Genomic DNA, 22,845 nt, shown 5'->3' on the forward strand with positions numbered 1-22,845 from the left:
CAAGCAGCGCTACAAAATCCATTTCCAGAAAATCTAGTCATTTATCGTTGATTCATTCACATGACTGACAACTAAGCAAGTGAAGAACGAAACGAATCTCGGTTTACTCGAAACACCGCAGGCTAGCTGCACCTGCTGGTCAAAACGGCGTAAATGCAACGACAGCTCACCCCAAACATGTATAACACTTTACAAATCAATTGCAAATGGTTTCATGAAAGTACAATGTTTTAAATTTAACCTACAAATAATTACACTTTTGAAACGTTTTAAAACAGTATATTCTGAAATCAAGTGACTTGGTGAGTTTAGAACCACTGATTCGAAACAAAAGATTCATAAATGCTTCGAAGCTCAAGTAAGCAGAGCTTCGAAAGCGTCTGACAACCACTGACAGCACAATCCCAGTGTGTTTTTGAGAAAATTATTTATTAAAGGCTTCCAAATTCAGAGAACAAAAAATATCCACAAAGCAGGTTCTGTGTTTAGAATGATAATCATTATCTTGTTAAAATTCAAATAAGATCACTTCAATCACTGCATCAGTAAGGTAAGTTCCATTCACTTAAATGAAAAGAACTTTTATGAGGTAAAGTTATGCAAAACGTATTAGTCAGCATAGGAAGAAGGAGCTGAATTAAAATCTGAAACCCTGAGATGCTGCATCTCATCCTCTGCTGGATATTGTTGTCATACATTTGCTGCATATTCTTTTCAGTGCCAGATAATACTAGTATGACAAAACTTATGGTTACTGCATTGGTATCTTTAGTTTCTTAAAGTCAAAGGGATTAAAATGACCCCAAAATTAAAATTCTGTCATAATTTAAATCACCTTCATTTTGTTCTAAACCTGTATGACTGTCTTTCTTCTGTGGAACACAAAATAAAACATTTAGAAGAATGTGGGTAACCAAACCGTTTTGGTGACCATTGACTTCCACTATAGATAATTTCTTTGACATTCCACAGAAGAAACAAAGTCATTCAATTTTTGGGTTAACACTCCCTTTAATGACCAAACTCTACAACATATCTCTAACTCTCTGCGATTGACTCTCTATCATGCTGTCGTAGACTGAGCGATACACACTGAGGACCTCGAGTGCCGTGGGCCGCATGTGAGGCTCCTTCCTCTTGCATTCTGTGTAGATCTGAAACAAGTGGAAATGAATGACATCACTTCCCAGGACATTCCCCAAAAGGAAACGTGTCACCTCTGGAATCTTCCAGATGTCCGTCTTTTCGTCGTAGCCAGGCATGGCTTCATCTGAGAATTGAACATCCTCGCCATAAGGCCACAATTGCTCAGGGGCAACAAAGTCCCCGTTGAGCTCATGGTGACCGCATTTCACCCCTTGGCTTCCCCTCTCTACCTCAGGCAACGCATCCAGGTCGTTGGCCAAAAGACGCATATCTGATGCGAGAAGAAACTGGCTGAGAGTTTTGTGCAGGTCGTTGGAGTCACACATGACTCGGATGCCCACTGGACTGCTGTGCAGGTATGCCAGGAAGGCAACATAGTCTATTGCCAGCTGTAGTCGAGTATGCCAAGTGTTTCGCCAGTGATATCGGTCTTGCGCAAGGATGGCATCGAGCATTAGCGCTGATCCAAGAGGGTGGTACTCCGTGACAAACACACCATCCTCCTCACACGCCCCCACAAGCGTCACGACGTGGGTGCTCTGCAAGGCACGTAGCATTGACAGTCCGTGGAGGAAATCATCTGTATACTGCTCTGACGACAAGACAGAGAGCGCCACCTTCTGCCCTCGCCACTCCGACAGATAAACCTAGAAAACACAATTATGCATTAGTGTAAGTCTCTAAGGATGTATTAAGAAAAATAACTCAACTAGGGCTGCAACAACTAATCGATAATGAAAATCGACAACTAGCAATTCACACTGTGCGCAGTTAAATCCGCAGTCACATCACTTTATAGCAGTGAACAACGCATTTCTATAGAGAGCTGTCAGGATGATGTATTTATGTAAGTTAGAAAGGAGCAAGTTAGCATTTTAGAACACTCCAATTGCATCGTCCTGAAGTCAATGTGTTTTTTGATTAAAGGTAGAGTAGGCAATTATTGATCTATTATTAAATGCTATGAGTAAATGTGTGCTTCTCCTACCTCGTACCAGTAAACTTTTACTTTCAAATGGTAAGCAATTAGTTTAAATTTTAACCCTATTTTGCACATAATGTTTAATTGTATTGCATTCCCTATAATTGTTTTTATTGCCTTCAAATTTGCACATTTTTAAATAAGGATTCAAACGTGGGCCGATTAATATTTTAACTATATTTATATATCTTTTTTAATTAATCAAGAAAGTAATCAACAGATGAATTGATCAAAACAATAGTTAGTTGCAACTTCTCACCTTCTTTACAGCCCCTTGTCCGATGAGCTTCACACGGCGGACCTCAGTGCGAATTTCCGGGCACCGTAGCCAAGGAGCACAGGCGGTCATTGTGCCCACTTTAAAGTGGCGAAGCGGGCACTGCGTGTGTGTTGAGAGAGGGTTAGTGTCCTGATACAGGGCATCTAGGTAGAAATACAGCAGCAGATTGGCACAAAGGAGAGCTGCCAGGCAAAGCAAAACCGCGGGCAGTCCACACCTCGCCCCAGTGAGGCCATAGGCAGAAGTGCCAACCATAATGACATCTTAACCTATTGATTAAAACAAATGAAGAGATTTCAGACAAATAATAAGTGGAAAATGAGAACATATATAAGAGGTTTGGGTTATTTAAAGGTAACACCACAAAAGATGACACACATAAAGACTTTTAAAATTATTTTAATTGAAGAGATTTTGGGAGTGCTGTAGTATTTTGTCTATATTCACGATGCTACTCGCTGCATTGACTAGTAACGTTAATTTGAGCACTGAAAACAGAAACATTTCATTTTGCACACAGTTTTTTTGTCTAATACGATTTCATGAATGAATGCCTTTAACACACCAGTTTGCATTAATATGTGTACTACTGGTTCACCAGACGCAGTGTCCTCCTGTTCATGCGATGCCAATGCAATTCCAAGCGTTGAATAATTGGTGGTTCAGTTTCCACGCTGTCAAATTTCTCAATGTTGTTTTTCCGGATTGTCTCACTCTATGGAATAATTAAAAGAGCAGCGCACTGGCCCCTGGAGTCACATCGCCATCTAGCGCCATCACGGTGTAACAACCTCGCAGTCGCAATAGCGCATCATACCCGTATGACGGTGGCCACTGACAAATAAAGCCTAAACAAATGTTTTTCAAAATCTTTTCAAAACTGATGTAATGCATATTTTTGAGTCATGAACAATGTGTTTCAACAAGTTTCAGTTGGTAACATTTCTACTATTACTATTTAAATTCATTGTTTGACTGTTTTTATGTCAGGTAGTAACCAAATAGTTGTATACTGTAGTTGAACCACATGACATGGAAAGTGTACCAACCTTCCCATACTTAAAATTAGCAGTTTTTACCAGTATTTGAGAGAGATCTACAAAACTTTTCACAATGCCACAAGGATCAGTTGGGCTCTTGATGATGCATTGTCATGTTTACTGTTATTACCTTGTCAATTCATTATAAAATATATGATAAAAAATATTTGCAGCTGTGCAACCCTGACATTTGAGAATATACAAATCACTGGACAAAAGTTTTTCAATTATCTCAACAGACTTGAAACTACTGATATTTATCAAATCTGTTTATATCAAAGGTTTCAAACCTAAAATTATGCCATAGTATTTTTTTTTACAAGACAACATTTTAAATAGTTTTCTTAGTCTGTTCATTTGTTCGGACAGTTGCACCAACTGACATTTTGGGGGTTTAAGATAACAAACCATAAAATAATATGCATTATTTAAATGTATTAAAAATTAATTGAAATTAAATAGGTTTTATAGAATAAAGTGATATATGTCATGAATTTATACAATTATTTTAAAAGGAAATAATGCACTTGGCTGCGAAAATATGCATGTCAGTGACCCATATATAGGCTACTGTATATACAGTAAAGCAATATATATAAAGCATGTATCGCAAATATATATATGTAAGCGTGTGTGTGCCCCAAAAAGTAGTCTATAAATGTGTTTGTATTGTATAGATTTATTTAAGGAAATACAATAATATACTTTTATTAAAAACATTTCACATTATGAAATTTGTTTCTAACATTTAGGACACGATTAATATTTTGTATAATGCAATGAAATTAAAATATTTTTAAGTGCCTAGAATACTTTTTAGGGCCACTTCAAATGGCACAGTTTTTTAAACTTTTTTTTTTTTTTTTTAAAGGATATTTATATTTTCATGTCAATATGTAAAGTATTATAGTTCAAGATGGATCTGCCCATTACTGAAGTAGCTATGAATTTCAAGAGGCCTCTAGCCTAACAATTTTCCCAAAAGTGGGGGAAAAAAACATTTCACACTTCAGGTGCTTTTGTTATTAGTTATACAAACTATGTTCTTTGACCCACACGCGAGATATTTTTTATTCATTAGAGAACACAAGTCGGCTTCCACAGTTTCCATGGATAACGTTTATTAAATATTAAAGAATGTGGTGTCGAATGTGCCACGAACCCTTTATCTGAAGATCAGGGTAGACCTTTAATGTCATGGCTATGCACCAGTAGCACACTCTAATTTCAGGCGAACTAAATTTGTATAATGTAGATTTTTTAAGGCAGAATGGAGCGACGCACATCCAGGGCTGCCGAGGAGGACCGAGCAGAGAGGAGAGTGAGGTTCCGCGTGGCGTCCGCGCACAGTGGTCGCGTGCTGCAGGAGGTGTTCAGAGAGCACGCGCTCGAAGACTTCGCGGACACGGACACCACTGTGAGCTCAGAGCCCGAGCCTGAGCGCGCGAGCTCGCCCGTCATCACGGAGGCAAACAGCCATCTGAGCGGCCTGGCGGGACCGGGTCCGGGATCGGGACCAGAACCGGACGACAGCGCCAGCGAACCCGACGAGCTGCTCATGTATGCTAGTGCAACCAAGAAGAAGCTTTTCACCGGGAAACGCGTGAAAATCTTCAGCAAGAACGGAACTATTCGGGGCGTGAGAGACAAAGTGAGCGCGGGACAGGTGTTGTTTAACAACCTGTCCAAAATGTACGGGGTAAGTTTTAATAAGAGCAATAGAATTACTTGATACATTTATTGACGTTTAAAACAGCTGTAAACGGAAGGGTGAGTGTCTATTGCTGGAAAAAGAGGAACCCTGTATCACCCTTATTAAGACATTTAGAATTAATGATTGACTAATTGCTGTAAGAAAGAGGCTATGTTTACAGAATAACATTTCAAGAACGTCCAGGTTATATTTCACCCCAAAATCACAGGAAAAAAAATAAGAAATCACAACGTTCTTTAAAAAAATATAGGACTCTTCTGCGATGTGTTATGGCATAACACTAAACGCACAGAATATGCATTTATGCAATATATATATAATTTTACCTTTTGATTTCGGGTTGATTTCATGAACCAAATGTCTTATTGCCACATTTGGAGGAAAATTATAGAATTCCTGCTTAAGTATTCCCAATTAGCAGTGGATTGTTTATTAGGCCTATCATAAGAATTATTATATTTCATTACCAGTGTTTTCAAGTGTTACAACCAGTTCAACGTTTGGACATGCCTCATTATTTCTTATTATATTTAAACATTTTAACTTAATAGCAAATATACAAACTATGAAATAACTGCACCCTGTGCTTTTAAACTACAGGTCATTTGTATGCTGGATATTTGTTGGCTTCTCTTCACTACCCAGTCCAGGCTTCTTTTTTTATTTTTTTTATTTTTTAAAGTTTAATTTTCAAAAGAAGTTCTTTTGTGTTGCAATTTATGTTTTTGTACAAAATTAATTTGTAGAACTTTAAAGAAATTGTAAGACTTAAAAAAAAAAAAAAAAAAAAGTGTTTTGGCAGTGTTTTCAATGTACTGTTACTATAATTAACCCGTAGGCCTACATTATTTACTCTTAAAAAATAAAATTCATTTGTATTATTTGTCCTTCTTATGACATAACAAATTTCAGATTTATTTATTAAGACTCTTACTAAGTTACTAGTTGCCAGTTGTTATATTATTGAGGACTGTAACACCATTGATCTATAATATCTAATAAATATGTGTCTCTCAAAGGACTCGCTTATTTTGAACCGGCCTAAAAGACCATGAGATTGCTTGCAGCAGAGGATGCTGGGTCACAGAATAGGGCGTCACCCTGGGTGGATGTGCAGCAGGCTTAAGCGAGTGAAAGTGATGAACAGCGGCCAACGTTTTTGCTTTTATGTGATTTTCAATATTTGTGTATATTGTAGTTCTGTAAATATATTTTATATTAACTTTTTGCAAAAGCATTTTTGAATAAAGGAACCAAAGGGATATGTAAAGTCAACTGGTTGCTTGGAATGTTCTTCTTGCCTATGTTTGGGGTGCATTTTCTTTATTTTTACCTTTCATTGTTTGTGATTGAAATTATTGTGATTTTTTTTTTAGAAAATAAGATGTTTTTTATACATATCTCTGTTATGTTTTAATGCAATAAAAACAAAAAAAAGTCACATCAACCTTTTTAGTTTTGTTAATACTTGAATGTTAATTTTTGAATAATTATGCATAAGCAATTAACTTAATAACCTTAACTTTATAAATTAAGTCAAAAAAAAAAAAAAGCTTCCTTCACATACATAGATATATTCAATAATGAACAAGAATAAACATTATATACACTGCCCGACCCAGAAAAAAAGTCACTGTTTGGATTTAAATAGGTAAATGCTTAAAGGGATAGTTCACCCAAAAATGAAAATGCTGTCATCATTTACTCTTCCTCAAGTTGTTCCAAACCTGTATGACTTTCTTTCTTCTGCTGAACACAAAAGAAGATATTTTGAAGAAAGTCGGTAACCAAATGACTGATGGACCCCATTGACTTCCATAGTAGGAAAAAAAATACTATGGAAGTCAATGGGGACCAGCAACTGTTTAATTACCAACCTTCTTTAAAATATCTTCTTTTGTGTTCAGCAGAAGAAAGAAAGTCATACAGGTTTGGAACAACTTGAGGAAGAGTAAATGATGACAGCATTTTCATTTTTGGGTGAACTATCCCTTTAAGAGTCTATGAATTGATCATTATTTCTGTGATTATTATGTTTCTAGCATGTTATATGTTTGGCAACAGTTCTTTTAACCCTAAATGATGGAGTGTGTAACTTTTCATTTCTTAAACAACCATGTAGAAAGACACATCATGGTCATATTCCAGCCCAACTTTTGAAAGTATGGTTGGGAGGGAGCACGAAGAATCATTTTCACAGACCTTAAATTCATTGAAAGTCTTTAGTATGTGCTGGAGGAGACTTTACAGAATGCTGGACTCCTGCATTGTCAATACAAGATCTTGACCAAAAATTGATGCACCTCTTGATGGAAAAAACATCAATATTTATTTCCATCAAGAGGTGCATACATTTTTGGTCAAGATCTTGTATGAATAAGATAGTATAAGGCTTGAAAATGGTTTAGCTCAGCCATTGCATTATTCAGCTTGATCCCAGAGATCCAGATCCTCTGGGATCAAGCTTAGCATTAAATTAGTGTGGCTGAGTTCATAGTATCTGATTATGTGTGCATTCCAATATGCTAACCTAATTCATGAAGTTCTATAATAGTTTTGTTTTAATTCATCTGACAATCCTGATTTACAGTAAATGTAAATTTGTTGCCACTTTGACAGCAATGTGCATTATGTGCACTGGATTTTCATCTGATCTTACAGAGTGATAATTTCTTATAGTTCACATTTGAACTGAGTTATCATCAGAAGACAGTAAGGAGAGCGAAGACCCCGTACAGAAGAGCACAGGGATACGCCACCAGCAGCTGCTGCCCACTCATGTTAAGAGTGGAACTGAAGATCTTAGACGCCGATAGACTGCACCAGCCAACCACAAACAAGGCCAACAGCGTTCCCAAGAGCCCTCTGCATAAAAATAAAAGCCTTTTGTTATTCAAATGCAATGTACCTGAAATGATACCCTCTTAAAAATAAAGGTTTCAAATGGGGGTTTTCGTATTGAATGCCAAATATCTTTTCAGTTAATGTATTTGGCCTTGACTGACTTGATCTGCTGCTATTAGATACAGAGACACGCTTCTGTAAACTAATTAAAAAGCAGAATCAGCATTGGCCAATCAGCTTGTGCCATGGTGAGATAGCTTGCAGATTGCATGTAAAGGAATAATCAGCAGTTTCATGACTGAACTAGATATTTTAATAATATAATTATTCCTTTTTGGGCAATGGAAAGGTTCCATGGACGTTAAAGGGATACTCCACTTTTTTTGGAAATAGGCTCATTTTACAACTCCCCCAGAGTTAAACAGTTGAGTTTTACCGTTTTCGAATCCATTCAGCCGATCTCCGGGTCTGGCGGTACCACTTTTAGCATAGCTTAGCATAGATCATTGAATCGGACAAGACCATTAGCATCTCTCTCAAAAAAATGACCAAAGAGTTTCGATATTTTTCCTATTTAAAACTTGACTCTTCTGTAGTTACATCGTGTACTAAGACCGACGGAAAATGTAAAGTTGCGTGCTGAAATGTAAAAAAAATGTAAACTATACTCTCATTCCTGCGTAATAATCAAGAAACTTTGCTGCCGTACCATGAGTGCAGCAGGCGTAATGATATGACGCAGCGCCTGAAAATAGGTCTAATAGGTTAGACAAACTTAGTCCCGGTCACTTTGGAAGTTACTGAGCTGGGGACTATTTTCAGGCGCTGCGTCATATCATTACGCCTGCTGCACTCATTGTACGGCAGCAAAGTTTCTTGATTATTACGCAGGAATGAGAGTAGTTCCTAGCCATATCAGCCTAGAAAATCGCAACTTTTCATTTTCCGTCGGTCTTAGTACACGATGTAACTACAGAAGAGTCAAGTTTTAAATAAGTTTTAAATAGTTTTAAAAAATATCTAAACTCTTTGGTCATTTTTTTGAGAGAGATGCTAATGGTCTTGTCCGATTCAATGATCTATGCTAAGCTATGCTAAAAATGGTACCGCCAGACGCGGAGATCGGCTGAATGGATTCGAAAACGGTAAAACTCAACTGTTTAACTCTGGGAGAGTTGTAAAATTAGCCTATTTCCAAAAAAAGTGGAGTATCTCTTTAAAGATTCTTCATATGTTCACCAATAAAGAACCTTTATTTTTAAAAGTGTATGGCAAATGTAAATAGACAAATTTATTGGCCTAAAACTGGTTTTATTTAGTTAGGCTATAAAACAATCAATGAAATGGAATGGAAAATGCTTCTATGGAGTTATGTATACTCACTGAAGTGAATAAACAACAGCAAACGCAGAGAGCGAGACCATTGGCAGGAGACAGTATCCCAGTACACTCGCCACACATCCACAGGATATGCTGTAAATGCTCATCAGGTTCAACAGCGTGTACATCCCAACACATCCCAGAGCACTGATGCCATACACATATCCAAAGTGCGCTTTCCCTGCCTGCGGAGAGAGTTCACACAAATACACTGGTGTGTGCTCTGGACGTGACATATGTTTTCATTTCCTCTGTGCAATATAAATCACAGTGTACCTCTAGTTATGGTTTCGTAAAGGTTCAAGGTGTAGTTTGTACCATCAATAGTGTGGCTCCCAGGGCAACGCAAAAGAGAATAGGCCCAGTGAGGTCTGTCTCATTCATAATACTGCCATCAGCGGGCTTCAGTGGATTTAACACTGTCAGAGTCTTCTGCCAGATATGGTCAAAGTTAATGCCTAACTCTGAGAAAAAAATACACATTTATTTTCATTTTGAAAAGTGTATTTTCTGTTAAGGTTGATTAATGCATAAAATTAAATATATTTTTTTCTTTCTTCTCCATTTGGTGGTGCAGAAGTTAGACACTTCAGCTTAAAGATATTTTATTATAAACTATTTTTATTACCTTCTAAGAGTGGCGGTTCTTCCTCATATGAGTCTATGCAGTCTGTTTGCTCGGGTGGCGCTACAGGTTGAAACACTTGTCCAGTATAAGATGCTGGAGTGGTATATTCTTCTGCTAAGTGTGCAGAATTATCACTGATAATCAAAAGGTAAACAATGAATCACAACTGCACAACTAACAATTAAATTGCACACAGAAACAAGTATGGTATTTCAAACACATGCATGTCGTTAGCGACGTTGCACTTACACATCATGGTATTCTGGATTAACGTAGGCTGGATCATAGCCATATACCTCTTCCTGCTGACTGTCCGTATAATATCCAGACTGATAGAAGTCTTGTTCAAAGTTCTGGAAGTCTCCCATTCTGTTTAAAACAAAGAAACGTGTGTACACAAGGTCAGTTGTGATATGAAAAAGTTTGAATTTATGTTCTTACCTTTATATGTCCTTTGAAGTCAGTCTGGCTTTGATTTGAAGATCTTGGTTTGTATGTACTGAGGCTTTGCTTGGTCACTGAGCAGCTGTTTTGCTGTATGTGTGTATATGATGCTATTAATAGTCTTCTATATTTACTTGAGAAGCACTGTCACTGTGCAGGGAGGTCATGTTGTAACGCCATCCTGATGATCTGTAGATCCGACCAGTCAAATGTACTGACTGACAACATGCTGACCGCTCATTGTTCAGTACAATTACTGTACCATTAAATTATATTCTGTATCTGTTCATGGAAATGATTCTTATTAAATGGTTACAGAAATATAGAGGAAGGACAAAAAACTGTCATTCTTGTTATTTGAAGGGACTATGTGTAGCTTTTTAGGTATTTTATTATCTAAAATCAATATTTTTATTAATAAATATGCCCTCAATGGTGTACAAATAACTATGCCAATGATCAGACTAATCCTCGTAAACGAAGAATTTATTATCTTTATATACATGTGACGGGTAGGTCCACGGAGCTTTCAAAAGCTTTCAAAAGACACCCTGAAGTTGCCTGCTTTCTTCTCGACAGGTAAGTCAATGTTACGGTCTTAATTACAAGCTTTTTTTTCATTGCTTGGTTGTGTACTTTATTATATAGACAGTAGAACATTTATAGTTAAAAGTTAAACAGGCTCTTTGATGAATAGCAGCTATTGAGTAAAGTAACGTTAGAGAAGGCTCTGATGATGATGATATCTAACAATGCACGTACTTCAAAAAATATAACGAGTAAAGAAGGCATTATTACCATAGTTAATGTTTTTCACAGTCAGTAATTCATACTGTACATTTTTTTTCCGTTGTTTCAAGTTTCAGTTTGTTTTAAATAACAAACCTGTTCACCCGAAGAAAAACTCGAAGTGCTATTATAAGACATCCTGTCATAACTTTTTAGTACATAACGGCTACCGTAGATGCAACGCGCATTTGAAAAAGTGAGGCGCTGGAGAGCATTATTCGTTTGAATGCAAAATACTATTTCACCACTAGATGAGAGAAATTCCTACACACAGTCCCTTTGAAGATAAACTTATAATAAAATAACAAACACACTTTTGTGTAGGCAAAGGAACTAATACAGTGCATTTCCCCCTTCTTTAAAATCATTATTAAATCAAAATGGACGAATCTTATTTTTTATGGAATGTTGCAGTATTTATTATACGCCTAAATGATTTATCAATGCACATTAATATTATTTTTTAATTAATGTGCCTTCATAATCTTTAATCAAAATATCTCCTCCCTCTTGCAGTGACATCTCTTCTCTGATGACGTGTTTACTGGAGCGAGGAGGCGGAACAACCTGTCACTCACATGACATCACAGCAATAGCAAACCACAACCATCCAATTCCAATTCCTGACAGACAAAATGCATTCCTGCCCAAACTTTATCTTGTTCGAGAAGCCGTTTGACTTGTTTATACATCACAATAGAGAAGAAAAGAATATCGCAACTTCAGTTGAATGCTGACTTTAATATGAGTCACTTACATGAAGTAGTACAGTATTTCTAACATTTTCAAAAATACATCATTACTTTGGAAATTTAGCTTGCATAATAACTATTTTACCATACTCCCTAAACAAACTATTTTAATTACTTTTAATTGTTATTCATTGTTTATAAGACACAAACTTATTTTCTCTGTGTTATATTAACTATAGTTTGAATTGTTTGTTTGCAATAAAAAATAGCAATTTAAAATTGTGTCGTGCCAATACTTTTTAAGTCTTTCCTGAATACAGTTATTTTACGGAATTTGTGTAATCTTTAATGCCAATATTATCAGTATTGGTACGCGGGCATTACTACATGTAAAAAACAACAACTTTTGTCTCCTTTTAAGTTGTGGTATAGACATTCATGAACACTTCTTGGTATATCATATGCAATATCAAACTTATACTTTGACATTATTTATCTCTCTTATCTGTGATGAGGTCAGGTGATCTACAGGTCAGGCAGAGCACTGGAATAATCACTGGAGCTCATACTGGAAACTGCTGCTTGGGTTAAAAATGTTGCATGGGATTCCTCCTCTTCATTCCTGTGGAAAAGACAGACAGATCACTGCAATATGAGTCTATAGTTGTGTCCCAAATTATGCACTATACACTATGTACTTATGCACTTAAAGGTGCAGTATGTAATATACTGCTAGTGGTTGAAATGGGTACTGCAATCCAAATTCAAAATATTGGAGAGAGTTGTTTCCCGCCCCCTCTTCCTCAGAATCAACGCTCATGCGGGTTGCCAGATTGAGGACAGGCAACAGGAAAGCGACAAGCCTTACACTGTAAGTTGATCAGCTAATGTATATGTTAGCAATGTTTTATTTAGGGATGCACGATGATATCGGCACAACATCGGTATCGGCCGATAAAAGCTTTAAATGACCATCATCGATAGGGTGGCGTGTTTCCTATGTGCACGTGACGACCGTGAACATAGCATGAGTGCCAGCAACTTAAACTTCCAACATGTGGAGGCATTTCTAGCATGAGCATCAGTTTGGTTTGAGATGTGCTGGGGACAGAGACGCATTCGCAAGTGCATTTTCAGAAGTGCTGGGTAGAATGCCGCAGTATTTTTTTTTTCTTTCGTGCAGGTCATGTTTCGAAAGACGATGTCCTGTAGCTTACTAATGTAAACTCTCCAAGCTACTATGCTCTCCACAGAGCATAAAATATTCATTTTATTTTATTTTTCGTGTTCGCATTTATGAGGAAAAACAGTGACAGTTCTCGGTTACAGACGTGAACGCTCTGAAAGCGGCACTGATAGAGACTGCTTTAAAACTTCCACAGAGACCTCAAACAGAAAGCACAAAGCCTTTCTAAGTGAATTTCGTTTTGTATTAATTGTATCTTAATTTAAAAAAAAAATTCATCAACCAATTGCCTCGATTTAGCCTAATAAATAATAAGTAAACCAGATAATAGATATCACGACACAGAGGCGCGCGTGTGAACTGGAGTTCGTCTCATAAATGAAACGAAACTCAGCATATAGCTTACTTGCCTCACAGACCTGATAAATATATCTATTATCTACAGAACGTTTGAAATCATATTTTTTAAACATAACAATTCAAAACGAAAGAAAACTATGTAATCCGAAATGTGCATTTCTCCCTGGCGCGTTCACTGTGTCGGCTGCAAAGATGAAGTTGACTGACTCGCGAGCCTACTCCGAAGATCGCGAGTCAGTCAACTTCATCTTTGCAGCCGACACAGAAAACACTTGTTTATTAATAAACAATTAAAATGTCTCCTTGCTATATTTGACATATTCATAATCATTACTTTTGCGCTTCTCTGTGACAACTTTTAGTTGCTTTATTGCAGTGTTGTGCCTGAACGCGTTCATTGAACGATAGTTCATGAACTCGTTCATATTTTGGGCGAACGTGAACTGAACGTACCGCATTACTGCCTGATGAACGTTACTGTGAACTCGTTCATTCTGGTGTCTGTGAACGCCACGCTCTCTCAGTTTAACTTCGTTCAGTAGGATGCCAGATTTCTATAAAGCCTTCCAGGCGAAAACCCACCTAAAACCCACCGTAAACCGCCCTTAATATGTAGCGGAAAAAACACCCAATCTGGCAACACCAGCCACCCGTGTTCGACCTCTTGTTCGATCTCGTTCATCAAAATGAACAAATCTTTTTTCGAGTCATTTCGTTCATTTAAGGGGCTTTAAATGTTACTATTAACTGGCAAATTCCCCGAACACATCCACCTACGCAATCTTGATCATATTCTGAATTAAGAAATCATTATAATGCAGTCAAAAATCGTTTACAGGGAACATAAATAATTACTTCACCTCGAGTCTTTCATGAACGACTCATCACTTACGTTACAAATCAAAACAAAAAGCAGCAAGGAGGCGTCGTATGATCATTTAAACGAGTTTTATGATAAGGTCGGTGAAGATGGGAAAAAATCTGACGCATATCTTCAGTGTTAAAACTGATAAAATAATTGTCTGTGGGGGCTGTGGTAATCATTTTGAAAAATAATATCTCGCAACAACATGGAAAAAAAGAACTATGAACTAGTTCATTTTTGGAACTGTGAACTTAGTTCAAAATTTTGAGTATATGAACTATGAACTGAACTAGTTAATTTTAAAATTTGTGAACTGAACTTTGAACTAGTTCATGTAGAAAGTGAACTTTCCAAACACTGCTTTATTGGCAGCGCCACCCTTACATGTTACAGTACATGAACGGGTCACCACCGCATCAGCACCGAAAACAGGGGAGCATTTGGTAGACCTGTTCAAGTAGGAGAAGATGTAAAAAAATTTATTTGAATTTTTTTTTCTATTTATTTTACTTCTAAGGACTGAAGTTTAATGTCTGAACTTAAAAATAAACTGTGGCAATGGCATAAATAATTTACCTATTTTTCAGGGGTGAATGTCTGTCTACATTTGTAAAATTATACATTTATGGTAGAATCAAATGTTGTTTTGTTTGTCTTGTAAATCGCCTTATCTACAACACATGAGTGTAATACAGTAAAGGTAGTACAGGAGAGAGACTTGGATTTCTCTTCAGTAAAATTAAAGTGTAAATATATCAGGGGGAAAATGTGTATATATCGGTATCGGTATCGGCATCGGACAAAATTAGTTTGAAAATATCGGCATATCGAATATCGGCCAAAATGCATTATCGTGCATCCCTAGTTTTATTGCAGATGATTTTTAGGGTCTGGTGCAATCTGTGATCATTCGTTTTCTGGCTTCCATGGCTGCAATACCTGGTGTTCTCTGCCAACTGGCAACCTAGGGTGTCGAAATACTATTGGGTAAACTGGCAGTGGGCGGGATCACACAGACCAAAACAAAAACAGACATTCCGACACAGAACGCACATTTAAAAGGAGAATAACTGGTTGCTGCATTGATTTTCGGAGAAACAAGTATTCGAATTTAGAATATGTCCTAAATCTCTGCAAACATTATGGCAGTTTTATGCTTTAGTAGAGTCAAAGAAATTACATACAGCACATTTAACTGTGTAGTGTATGAATTTTATAAGGTTATTTTGTCATTCAACAGAGTCTGATAGAGGTAAAAAGAGGTAATGCTGCAATGTACAGTATATTATGATAAAAATATTTTTTTGACCTTGGATGCATGTAAACCTACTGTAGGAGACCTCTAAAACAAAATGAGGAGCCTTTAAAATAGCATAATAGGGTCACTTTAAAATTACAATAGAAAAATGTCATCTTGTTTTATCAGCCAGAAAACCATACATCTGTTGGCATGTCTCACCCTGGATTGCTGCTACACTGGTTCCATTCAGAATCTGGAGCATGAATTGGTTTCCTTCAGAAATGTAGGGAAAAAGAAATGAGAACACAAGAAAATACACATTTATTACTCCTTTGAGTCAGTTTCTTTTTCTTTCATTTTTTACTTAAACTAAGATGTGCCAATAAGCTTGGGATTTTTTATTTTTACCATGGTCATTATCACTATCTTCGTCTCACCAACTGTTTTTCTTTTCAAGGTTAATTGTAACAAATTAATTTAGGAGATTATAACTTGCTAGTTTACCATTTATCTTAATGTGGTTTCATGTGCCTAATAAGGTTAAAAGTAGGGGTGTAACGATTCGTTTTAACAACGATTCGATTCGATTCGCGATTCATGGTTGTCGATACGATTCAAGGACGATATTGGTTCATTTAGAACGATCCGATCCGAAACGATTCAGTGACTTGAAATCGATTCAGTAACTTTTTAGCCAAAAATTCTTGTAAGGGAATCAGGTATCAATTAATTATAGATATAAACAAACAAGTAAACAACAATTAATGTAAAATGCATTCACATTTTATTTTAATAAGTAGGACTGAACGATTATGACAAAAATGATAATTGTTGATTATTCCCTTGAAATTGTAATTGTGATTATTAATTACGATTATCACAACATAGAATGATGTTTTGAATAGTTTGGCCATGGGACCCACATTTCCGCATGGTCATCAAGCCGCGACCCACCTTTTTAGGAATTATATAAGCCTATTATAATACATTTGTTTACACAAAAATTGTTGACACACAAGTTATGTCCCCCTTTACTTAACAATTAGTAGGCACTGCGAGGTTAAGCTATTAAATAGCAGTCCCAAACTAGTTTTTGTTAATACAATCTTGGTATGAGCCACCACAGTCATATAAAAATATACAAAACCAGTAAGTGGCATTTTGTTATGGAAACAAACAATTAGGCTACCATGGTGATACACAATACTTAGAAGAACTGGTAAAGAAACATGGAAACTGCTCCTGATAAATAGCAACACACATGACGTACCAATAACGTAATTTATTGGTATTTTACTTTTATTTCTTAACTTACTAATTTACGACGTTGCATGCTCGTATTTCTTTTGCGCTTTAGTGAAGTGATACAGCGCGCTCCGGCGCATTTGCGCGTGCAATTGAAGAGTGCGCACTACTGCAGTATAGCGGCTGAGAGGACAGGACAGTCCGTTTTTCTGAGGCGAGAGACTTTGCGCTGCTTGTTGTCTTTGCGCTGCTGCTGGCGCGTCACGCATGGCGACGACGACACAGATAGGCAGACTGAATCGAGTAACGTTTAACGCCTTTATCATTAAAAGTGCAAAGAAAAAACATCCATATAAAGTCTAACGTGCTTAAATCCAATGCGCTATTTCCTAGTATCGATACAATCGATTCATTACCTTTTAAAACGATATTAGATCGATATATGTCGTCCGGAAGGCCAACTTGCCGAGCACAGATCGATCCAGTTGGATCGTAGGAATATAAATCGATACATCGATGTAGTTGATGAATCGTTACACCCCTAGTTAAAAGGTCACATATATTTGAACATTTGTGCTAAATTGTTTATCACCCAAAATACAGCTCAGTATCTGCTAAGTACTTACTTTGATTTCAGGGCATTCATTTTGGCAAAGAGCAGTCGGAGAACGCTCTCTTTTTGCTCCCAGGTCATCTCTGATATGTTAATATTGGCTTTCTTTAGATTGCTGATGAAATAACACAGTGTTATTACAGATTTGTTATGGATAAGCATCTTCCAGGTAATAACATGTTGAGTTATCATTTCATCAGAATTTTACAAATAGTCCAAAAACACACACAAAAAAAGTTTAAGACTCTTACCCTTTTTCAGCCTCTTCAATACCAATGGAAATGCTGTTGGTACTATGGGGAGATTTGTTGATGGTGTGAACGTGATTGTACGCCCTTTTGCCTGAAAAGAACTTATCCATCCGTCTGCTACGATTCACCTCCTCTTCCTGTCTGGATAACATAATGTATCTTATAACAATGTATCTACAAATCGCTTGAAGTTTCTGCCGTAAAATTGAGCCTGGAACTTTTATCTCTAGAAAGAATTTTAGGTGTGTGTGATATTGATATCTCAACGTTTTCTGGGATTTTATCGATAACGATAATTAGACTATATTTTGCTGAGTGCGTTTTTGTGCTGGTAGCTTGACTGGTTTAGAAGAAGATTAAATAAAAAAGTAAATAAAAATTTATTAAAATAAATGAATGAATAAAAAATTGATTAAAAAAATTATTAGTTAGTAATTAATCTATTAAATATATTAAATTAGATAGATTTTATAATATACATTTTCCATTATATAAATTGTTTAAAAAAACAGATGCCTTTTAAATTTTAGGACGTGGTGGTTCTCTCACATGAGTATGATCATATTTGGGGGACCATAGCATCTAATTGATTGAAAACTAGTGCACTATCAAGGCGTGTTGGTTTGTTTTTTGCAAAGTGATGAATGATGAAGCGTACCTGTGCGTTAACATCTCCTGCTTCACATGATTTAGAGCCTCATGGAAGAGGATCTCCGTGTCTGAGCACTGCTCCACGACGCTGCGGGCTACTCTCTTCAATCGGCTCAACTCCCTGTCCCGTGCGCTCAGGAGCTTCTGCAGTTTGTCCAGCTCTACACCGCTGGCCTGAGTTCTGACCGCAGCACGCTGCTTGATGTCAGCCTTCTTCCACTCAAACTCAGCCACCATGCTGACCAGGGCCTGCTCCAGTGTCAACACCTTCTCCCTCAGCTCGGAAATTGTGGCCCGCTGGGCTGTATGCTTAGATATGGTGTCATTCGAGGTGTCCTGACTCATCTCCTGCAGGGTGAATGAAATTGTGGGTTTATTATCAATGTCTGCTGCTTCATAGGAAAGCTTTATAGTGGACTGTTTTTTCCAAGGGTCTAGTAAGTTTAAAATTTTATTGTATTTGTAAGTGTGTGTAAGTATGCATGTATGAGTGTTTTTGTGGATGCACAAGAAAGGTTTTTCTTATGTAATTTATAACAAATAATATCAAATAATTAATATAATATACATCAATTATAATTAATACAATATGGTTTAATAAAATAAATGACATAATGGACTATTCTTTTTATAATCATAATGCCTCTTTTTGTTAACCTCCCACCTTTTGACCATGATTTTCTATTAAACCTGTATTTAAAACTATTAAGATATTTTCATACACGTTATTAAGCACATCTCTCAAATTCTCATTATTTATATTTTAAGAAATATTTTTAAAAATCCATTCTCATGATCTTTTTTTTTTCTCAATCAAATTATATTCAGAACCATGATGTATACTTAAAAAAAACAAGATAACAGTAGAATACAGACAAATTATGGAGGTTATATGTACTTAATTGAAATTAAATGATGTCACAGTGCAAAATATTGTCTTAAAAACAGGCTTTCATTATCTTTCTTTACGCTAAATAAAAGTGTCACTCAATTTCTTGCCAGTTTTTCTCTTATGCTCACCATCAAGGCTACACTTATTTAATCATAAATACAGTAAAACAGTAATATTGTGAAATAGTATTACAATTTAAAATAACTGTTTTCCATTTTATTATATTTGAAAATGTAATTCATTCCTAGTATGGCAAAGCTGAATTTTCAGCAGTCATTACTCCAGTCTTCACTTCTAATTCCTTCAGAAATCCTTCTAATATGCTGATTTGCACGAGAAACATTTCCTAGTAACATTTCCAATGTTGAGTATTGCTTAGTATTTTTGTGGAAAGTGGAAACCGTGATAAATTTTTTCAGGATTCTTGGATGAATAAAGTTCAAAAGAACAGCATCCATTTGAAATAGAACAATTTTCATAATAATGTAAAAGTGTTTACTGTCAATTTTAATGCATCCTTACTGAATAAATGTATTAATTTCTTGCGCAGGGAAAAAAAAAATGTATTGAACGGTAGTGTAGGTGAACTACAGTGCAAAAATAGTAACTATGGTGTGTTGTGTTGTCACCTTATGCAGACTAAGCATGTCGTTTTCTTCTGCCAGCGCTGCATTTCTCTTCCGTAAATCCTCCACCTCTTTGATGTGGAAACCCAATGCCTTATTTAGACGCACATTCTCCTTGAACATCGAGCGAGATGCATCATCCAGCTGTCTGATGGGGCCAAGATAGAGGAAGTCATCTCATTTATCTCATGTAAAATGTATCTCACACACAGACAGTCCCAGTGGCATCAGGTAGAAATGTTTAGTGGTGTTGAGAGATAAAGAAAATGCTTACATGATGGCTTCATTGTGAGCTTTTTCTGCCAGCACAGCAATCTTTTGCTCAGCTTCCTTCTCTAGGTGAACCTGAGGAGAAAGTAGGAGAAAGGCTGAGAGAGTGAATGAGAAAAGATTTTGTTGAAATGTTTTGTTTTTTTCAGTATAAGTACCTTATTATTGAAGAACTTTTGCTCCATTCTTGCAAGTGTTTTCCTGTGTTCTAGATCAGCGTTGTCCATAGTTTCTTTCATCTGTACAAAACAATGGTGCCGTTATCCATTATGTTGTGCTCCGGTCATTTAATAAATAAGGTAAAGGATTTTCAACAAAGCACAAGGGTTAAAACAGATGTAATACATCTTCTGTATAACGTGTACATGAAATCAATAGATTGCATTATACATTTTTGAGTTCTTGCTCCATTTGGGGCTTCTTCCTACGGAAATCATTGATGATCTTAAGCTCCTCTTGAATCAAGCTGAACTCGCTAGATCTCTTCTTAAATTTCTCCTCCAGCTCATTGATCTTCAGCATGTATTCAGTGACCTGTAATGTCAATCAGTATAGTTATCTTAAACTTAAAAAAATATAACTGATAACAATAACTGAATTTATACCTGTTTCCCCATATGAGGAAAGGCATCTTACCAAATTCTCTTTTTCCTGAGAGGCCCTCGTTTTCTCAAGCTGTATTTGTTTTTCCAGTGCAGTGATCTGAGAAGACAACATGTTAAAGGGTTAGTTTCCTCAAAAATTAAAATCTGTCATTTACTTACCCTCAAACCCATACGATTTTTATTTATTTTCAAAACACAGATATTTTAAAGTCATCATGAAATCAAAATTCAAAATTCTTATTTTTTATGGAATATTGCAGTATTTATTACAAATGATTTATAAGTGCACATCATTATTTATTTTTTATTCAAGTGCCCTCGTAATCTTTAATCAAAATAAGTCCCCCTCCCTATTACAATGACTTCTCTTCTCTTCTCTGCGTGTTTGCTGGAGCGAGGAGGACAACCTGTCACTCACATGACATCACAGCAATACCAAACCACAACCATCCATTCAAATCCAGATGGAAAAAATTCTAGTTAAAAAGTTTCACTCTATTCATGAAACCGGAGAGATTTCTGTGCCACTAATGATAGTCCATGCAACCTAAACTTTGAAGATCCAAAAAGTTCATGAAGAGATCATAGATGTAATCATTATGAATCAAGTCGTTTAATCCAAGTCTTCTGAAGAGACATGATTACTTTATGTCATGGCTGTAACCAGTAACCACCATCGACATTGAGTGGGACTTGGACTAAAACACTACATTTTATGGATTAGTAAAACATTTCAATCTCTTTATGAACTTTTTGAAGCATCAAAGCTTTAGACTTTCAATGGAGGAACATCAAGTTTCATTTATTTCATTCATTAAATGAATATCTTCATTTGTGTTCTGAAGATGTATGGGGTTATGGGTTTGGAACGACTTGAGGATGAGTAAATGAAGACCATTTTCGTTTGTGAGTGACTGAACTATCCCACAATATGAAATTAAGAAGACTTTTTTAAAAAACGTGTCACGTATCCTGTAGCTCTTTTATTAATTTACAGGACACGTGAAACTGCATTCAAAATACCCTCTCATCATTTTGCTGGTGTTTCTTCCTCAGAACAGCGATGGTCTCGATGGTGTTCTTCTCGGTGTTGTGCTGTAGATCAGTGAGCTGCTGGTTGGCTTTGTTCAGTCGTCGCGCTGCTTCAGAATACTCCACGCGAGAACTCTCTGTCATATCACACCTGGCCTCCCACAGAGCCGCGTTTGCTTTCGCCATCTCTATATCAGACTCCTTGTCCCGTTTTGACTCTTGCTTGCCATCTTTTTTCCCTTTTCTATGTAAAAAAAAAAAAATTTAAGAGAAAGGCGAATGATCATCATCATAAAGTAAAAGTCATATATAGACTTTTCAAATTTGACCAGTTGGATTCGCAGTTTTTCAAACAAACTCAAGGGTAACGTTACTTCTAAATCTACGGACAGAGGAATGTTTTTACTCACCCTTTTCCTTTCTTTCCCTTCTTTCCTTTTTTAATCGGCATCTCTCTTCTTTAATCAGCTGTAGTCAGTGTTCAATGTTGTGAACTGCTGTGAGTGTGCTCATGCAGGATTCGTTTGTTTACTACCTGATGCCATGGAGACTGTAAAGGCGGGCATAACGTTACACTGTGCGATGTCTGTGTGAATTCAGCAAGGCTAACAGAGTTACCTACTCAGAACGAGTAGCAGCTAGATCGCATGCGATGTAAAGCCATGCTCAGGATTTATGTGCTCACACAATACGGTACATCGAGCTGCGACGTGTTAAATATGTGCGATAAACCCCCGTGCTGGGCCCGGGTAGCGCCAAGACGTTATCATGTATCCAGAGATCTTGTCAAAACAAGCATCAGCTATCAATATCAAAATGATTTAGCATTTCCAATTTATGTGTAGAATTATTAGAAGTATTTTTGTATTATTAGGGAAGGCCTGGGCTACTTTTATTATTAAACTCTGATAGGCTATTATAATTTGCCACGCAATAATTTCATAGCGCATCACCAACGCGCTGTGAAGATGATAAAATATTACATAGAAGCTTCCTCCTTATTGAAAAGTGTCGAAAACATTTAACGTTAGGTCTATTACAATGAATTATAGGCATATAATTAATTATTA

The 22,845-nt window shown here is 36.5% G+C and overlaps 4 protein-coding genes across 4 annotated transcripts; 1 reads left to right on the forward strand and 3 right to left on the reverse strand.

Annotated features, from left to right (window-relative positions):
• Nucleotides 1-417: 417 nt before the first annotated feature.
• On the reverse strand, nucleotides 418-3,125 carry pomk (protein O-mannose kinase). The gene is made up of 3 exons (XM_084391012.1): nucleotides 2,974-3,125; nucleotides 2,388-2,677; nucleotides 418-1,793 (listed from the first exon to the last, which is right to left on the reverse strand). Exons 2-3 carry the CDS (start codon nucleotides 2,661-2,663, stop codon nucleotides 1,026-1,028), a joined length of 1,044 nt encoding a protein of 347 aa, XP_084247138.1. The 5' UTR covers nucleotides 2,664-2,677; nucleotides 2,974-3,125; the 3' UTR covers nucleotides 418-1,025.
• A 1,593-nt stretch (nucleotides 3,126-4,718) lies between these two features.
• grxcr1b (glutaredoxin and cysteine rich domain containing 1 b) lies at nucleotides 4,719-6,434 on the forward strand (the record flags this gene model as incomplete). Its single annotated transcript, XM_084392173.1, has 2 exons — nucleotides 4,719-5,147; nucleotides 6,182-6,434. The coding sequence occupies 2 exons, from the start codon at nucleotides 4,719-4,721 to the stop codon at nucleotides 6,215-6,217; spliced, it is 465 nt and encodes a 154-aa protein (XP_084248299.1). The 3' UTR covers nucleotides 6,218-6,434.
• Nucleotides 6,435-7,089: 655 nt separating this feature from the next.
• On the reverse strand, nucleotides 7,090-10,560 carry LOC311279481 (protein YIPF7). The gene is made up of 6 exons (XM_084391014.1): nucleotides 10,456-10,560; nucleotides 10,264-10,383; nucleotides 10,015-10,148; nucleotides 9,705-9,850; nucleotides 9,390-9,571; nucleotides 7,090-8,027 (listed from the first exon to the last, which is right to left on the reverse strand). The coding sequence occupies exons 2-6, from the start codon at nucleotides 10,380-10,382 to the stop codon at nucleotides 7,865-7,867; spliced, it is 744 nt and encodes a 247-aa protein (XP_084247140.1). The 5' UTR covers nucleotide 10,383; nucleotides 10,456-10,560; the 3' UTR covers nucleotides 7,090-7,864.
• A 1,410-nt stretch (nucleotides 10,561-11,970) lies between these two features.
• bbof1b (basal body orientation factor 1b) lies at nucleotides 11,971-22,279 on the reverse strand. The gene is made up of 12 exons (XM_084391005.1): nucleotides 22,186-22,279; nucleotides 21,767-22,019; nucleotides 20,775-20,840; nucleotides 20,529-20,672; nucleotides 20,297-20,377; nucleotides 20,143-20,213; nucleotides 19,872-20,016; nucleotides 18,358-18,698; nucleotides 17,700-17,840; nucleotides 17,462-17,563; nucleotides 15,810-15,863; nucleotides 11,971-12,561 (listed from the first exon to the last, which is right to left on the reverse strand). Exons 1-12 carry the CDS (start codon nucleotides 22,224-22,226, stop codon nucleotides 12,465-12,467), a joined length of 1,536 nt encoding a protein of 511 aa, XP_084247131.1. The 5' UTR covers nucleotides 22,227-22,279; the 3' UTR covers nucleotides 11,971-12,464.
• Nucleotides 22,280-22,845: the final 566 nt, after the last annotated feature.

Source organism: Rutilus rutilus (genome assembly GCF_951802725.1).
Source record: "Rutilus rutilus genome assembly, chromosome: 20".
Taxonomy (NCBI): domain Eukaryota; kingdom Metazoa; phylum Chordata; class Actinopteri; order Cypriniformes; family Leuciscidae; genus Rutilus; species Rutilus rutilus.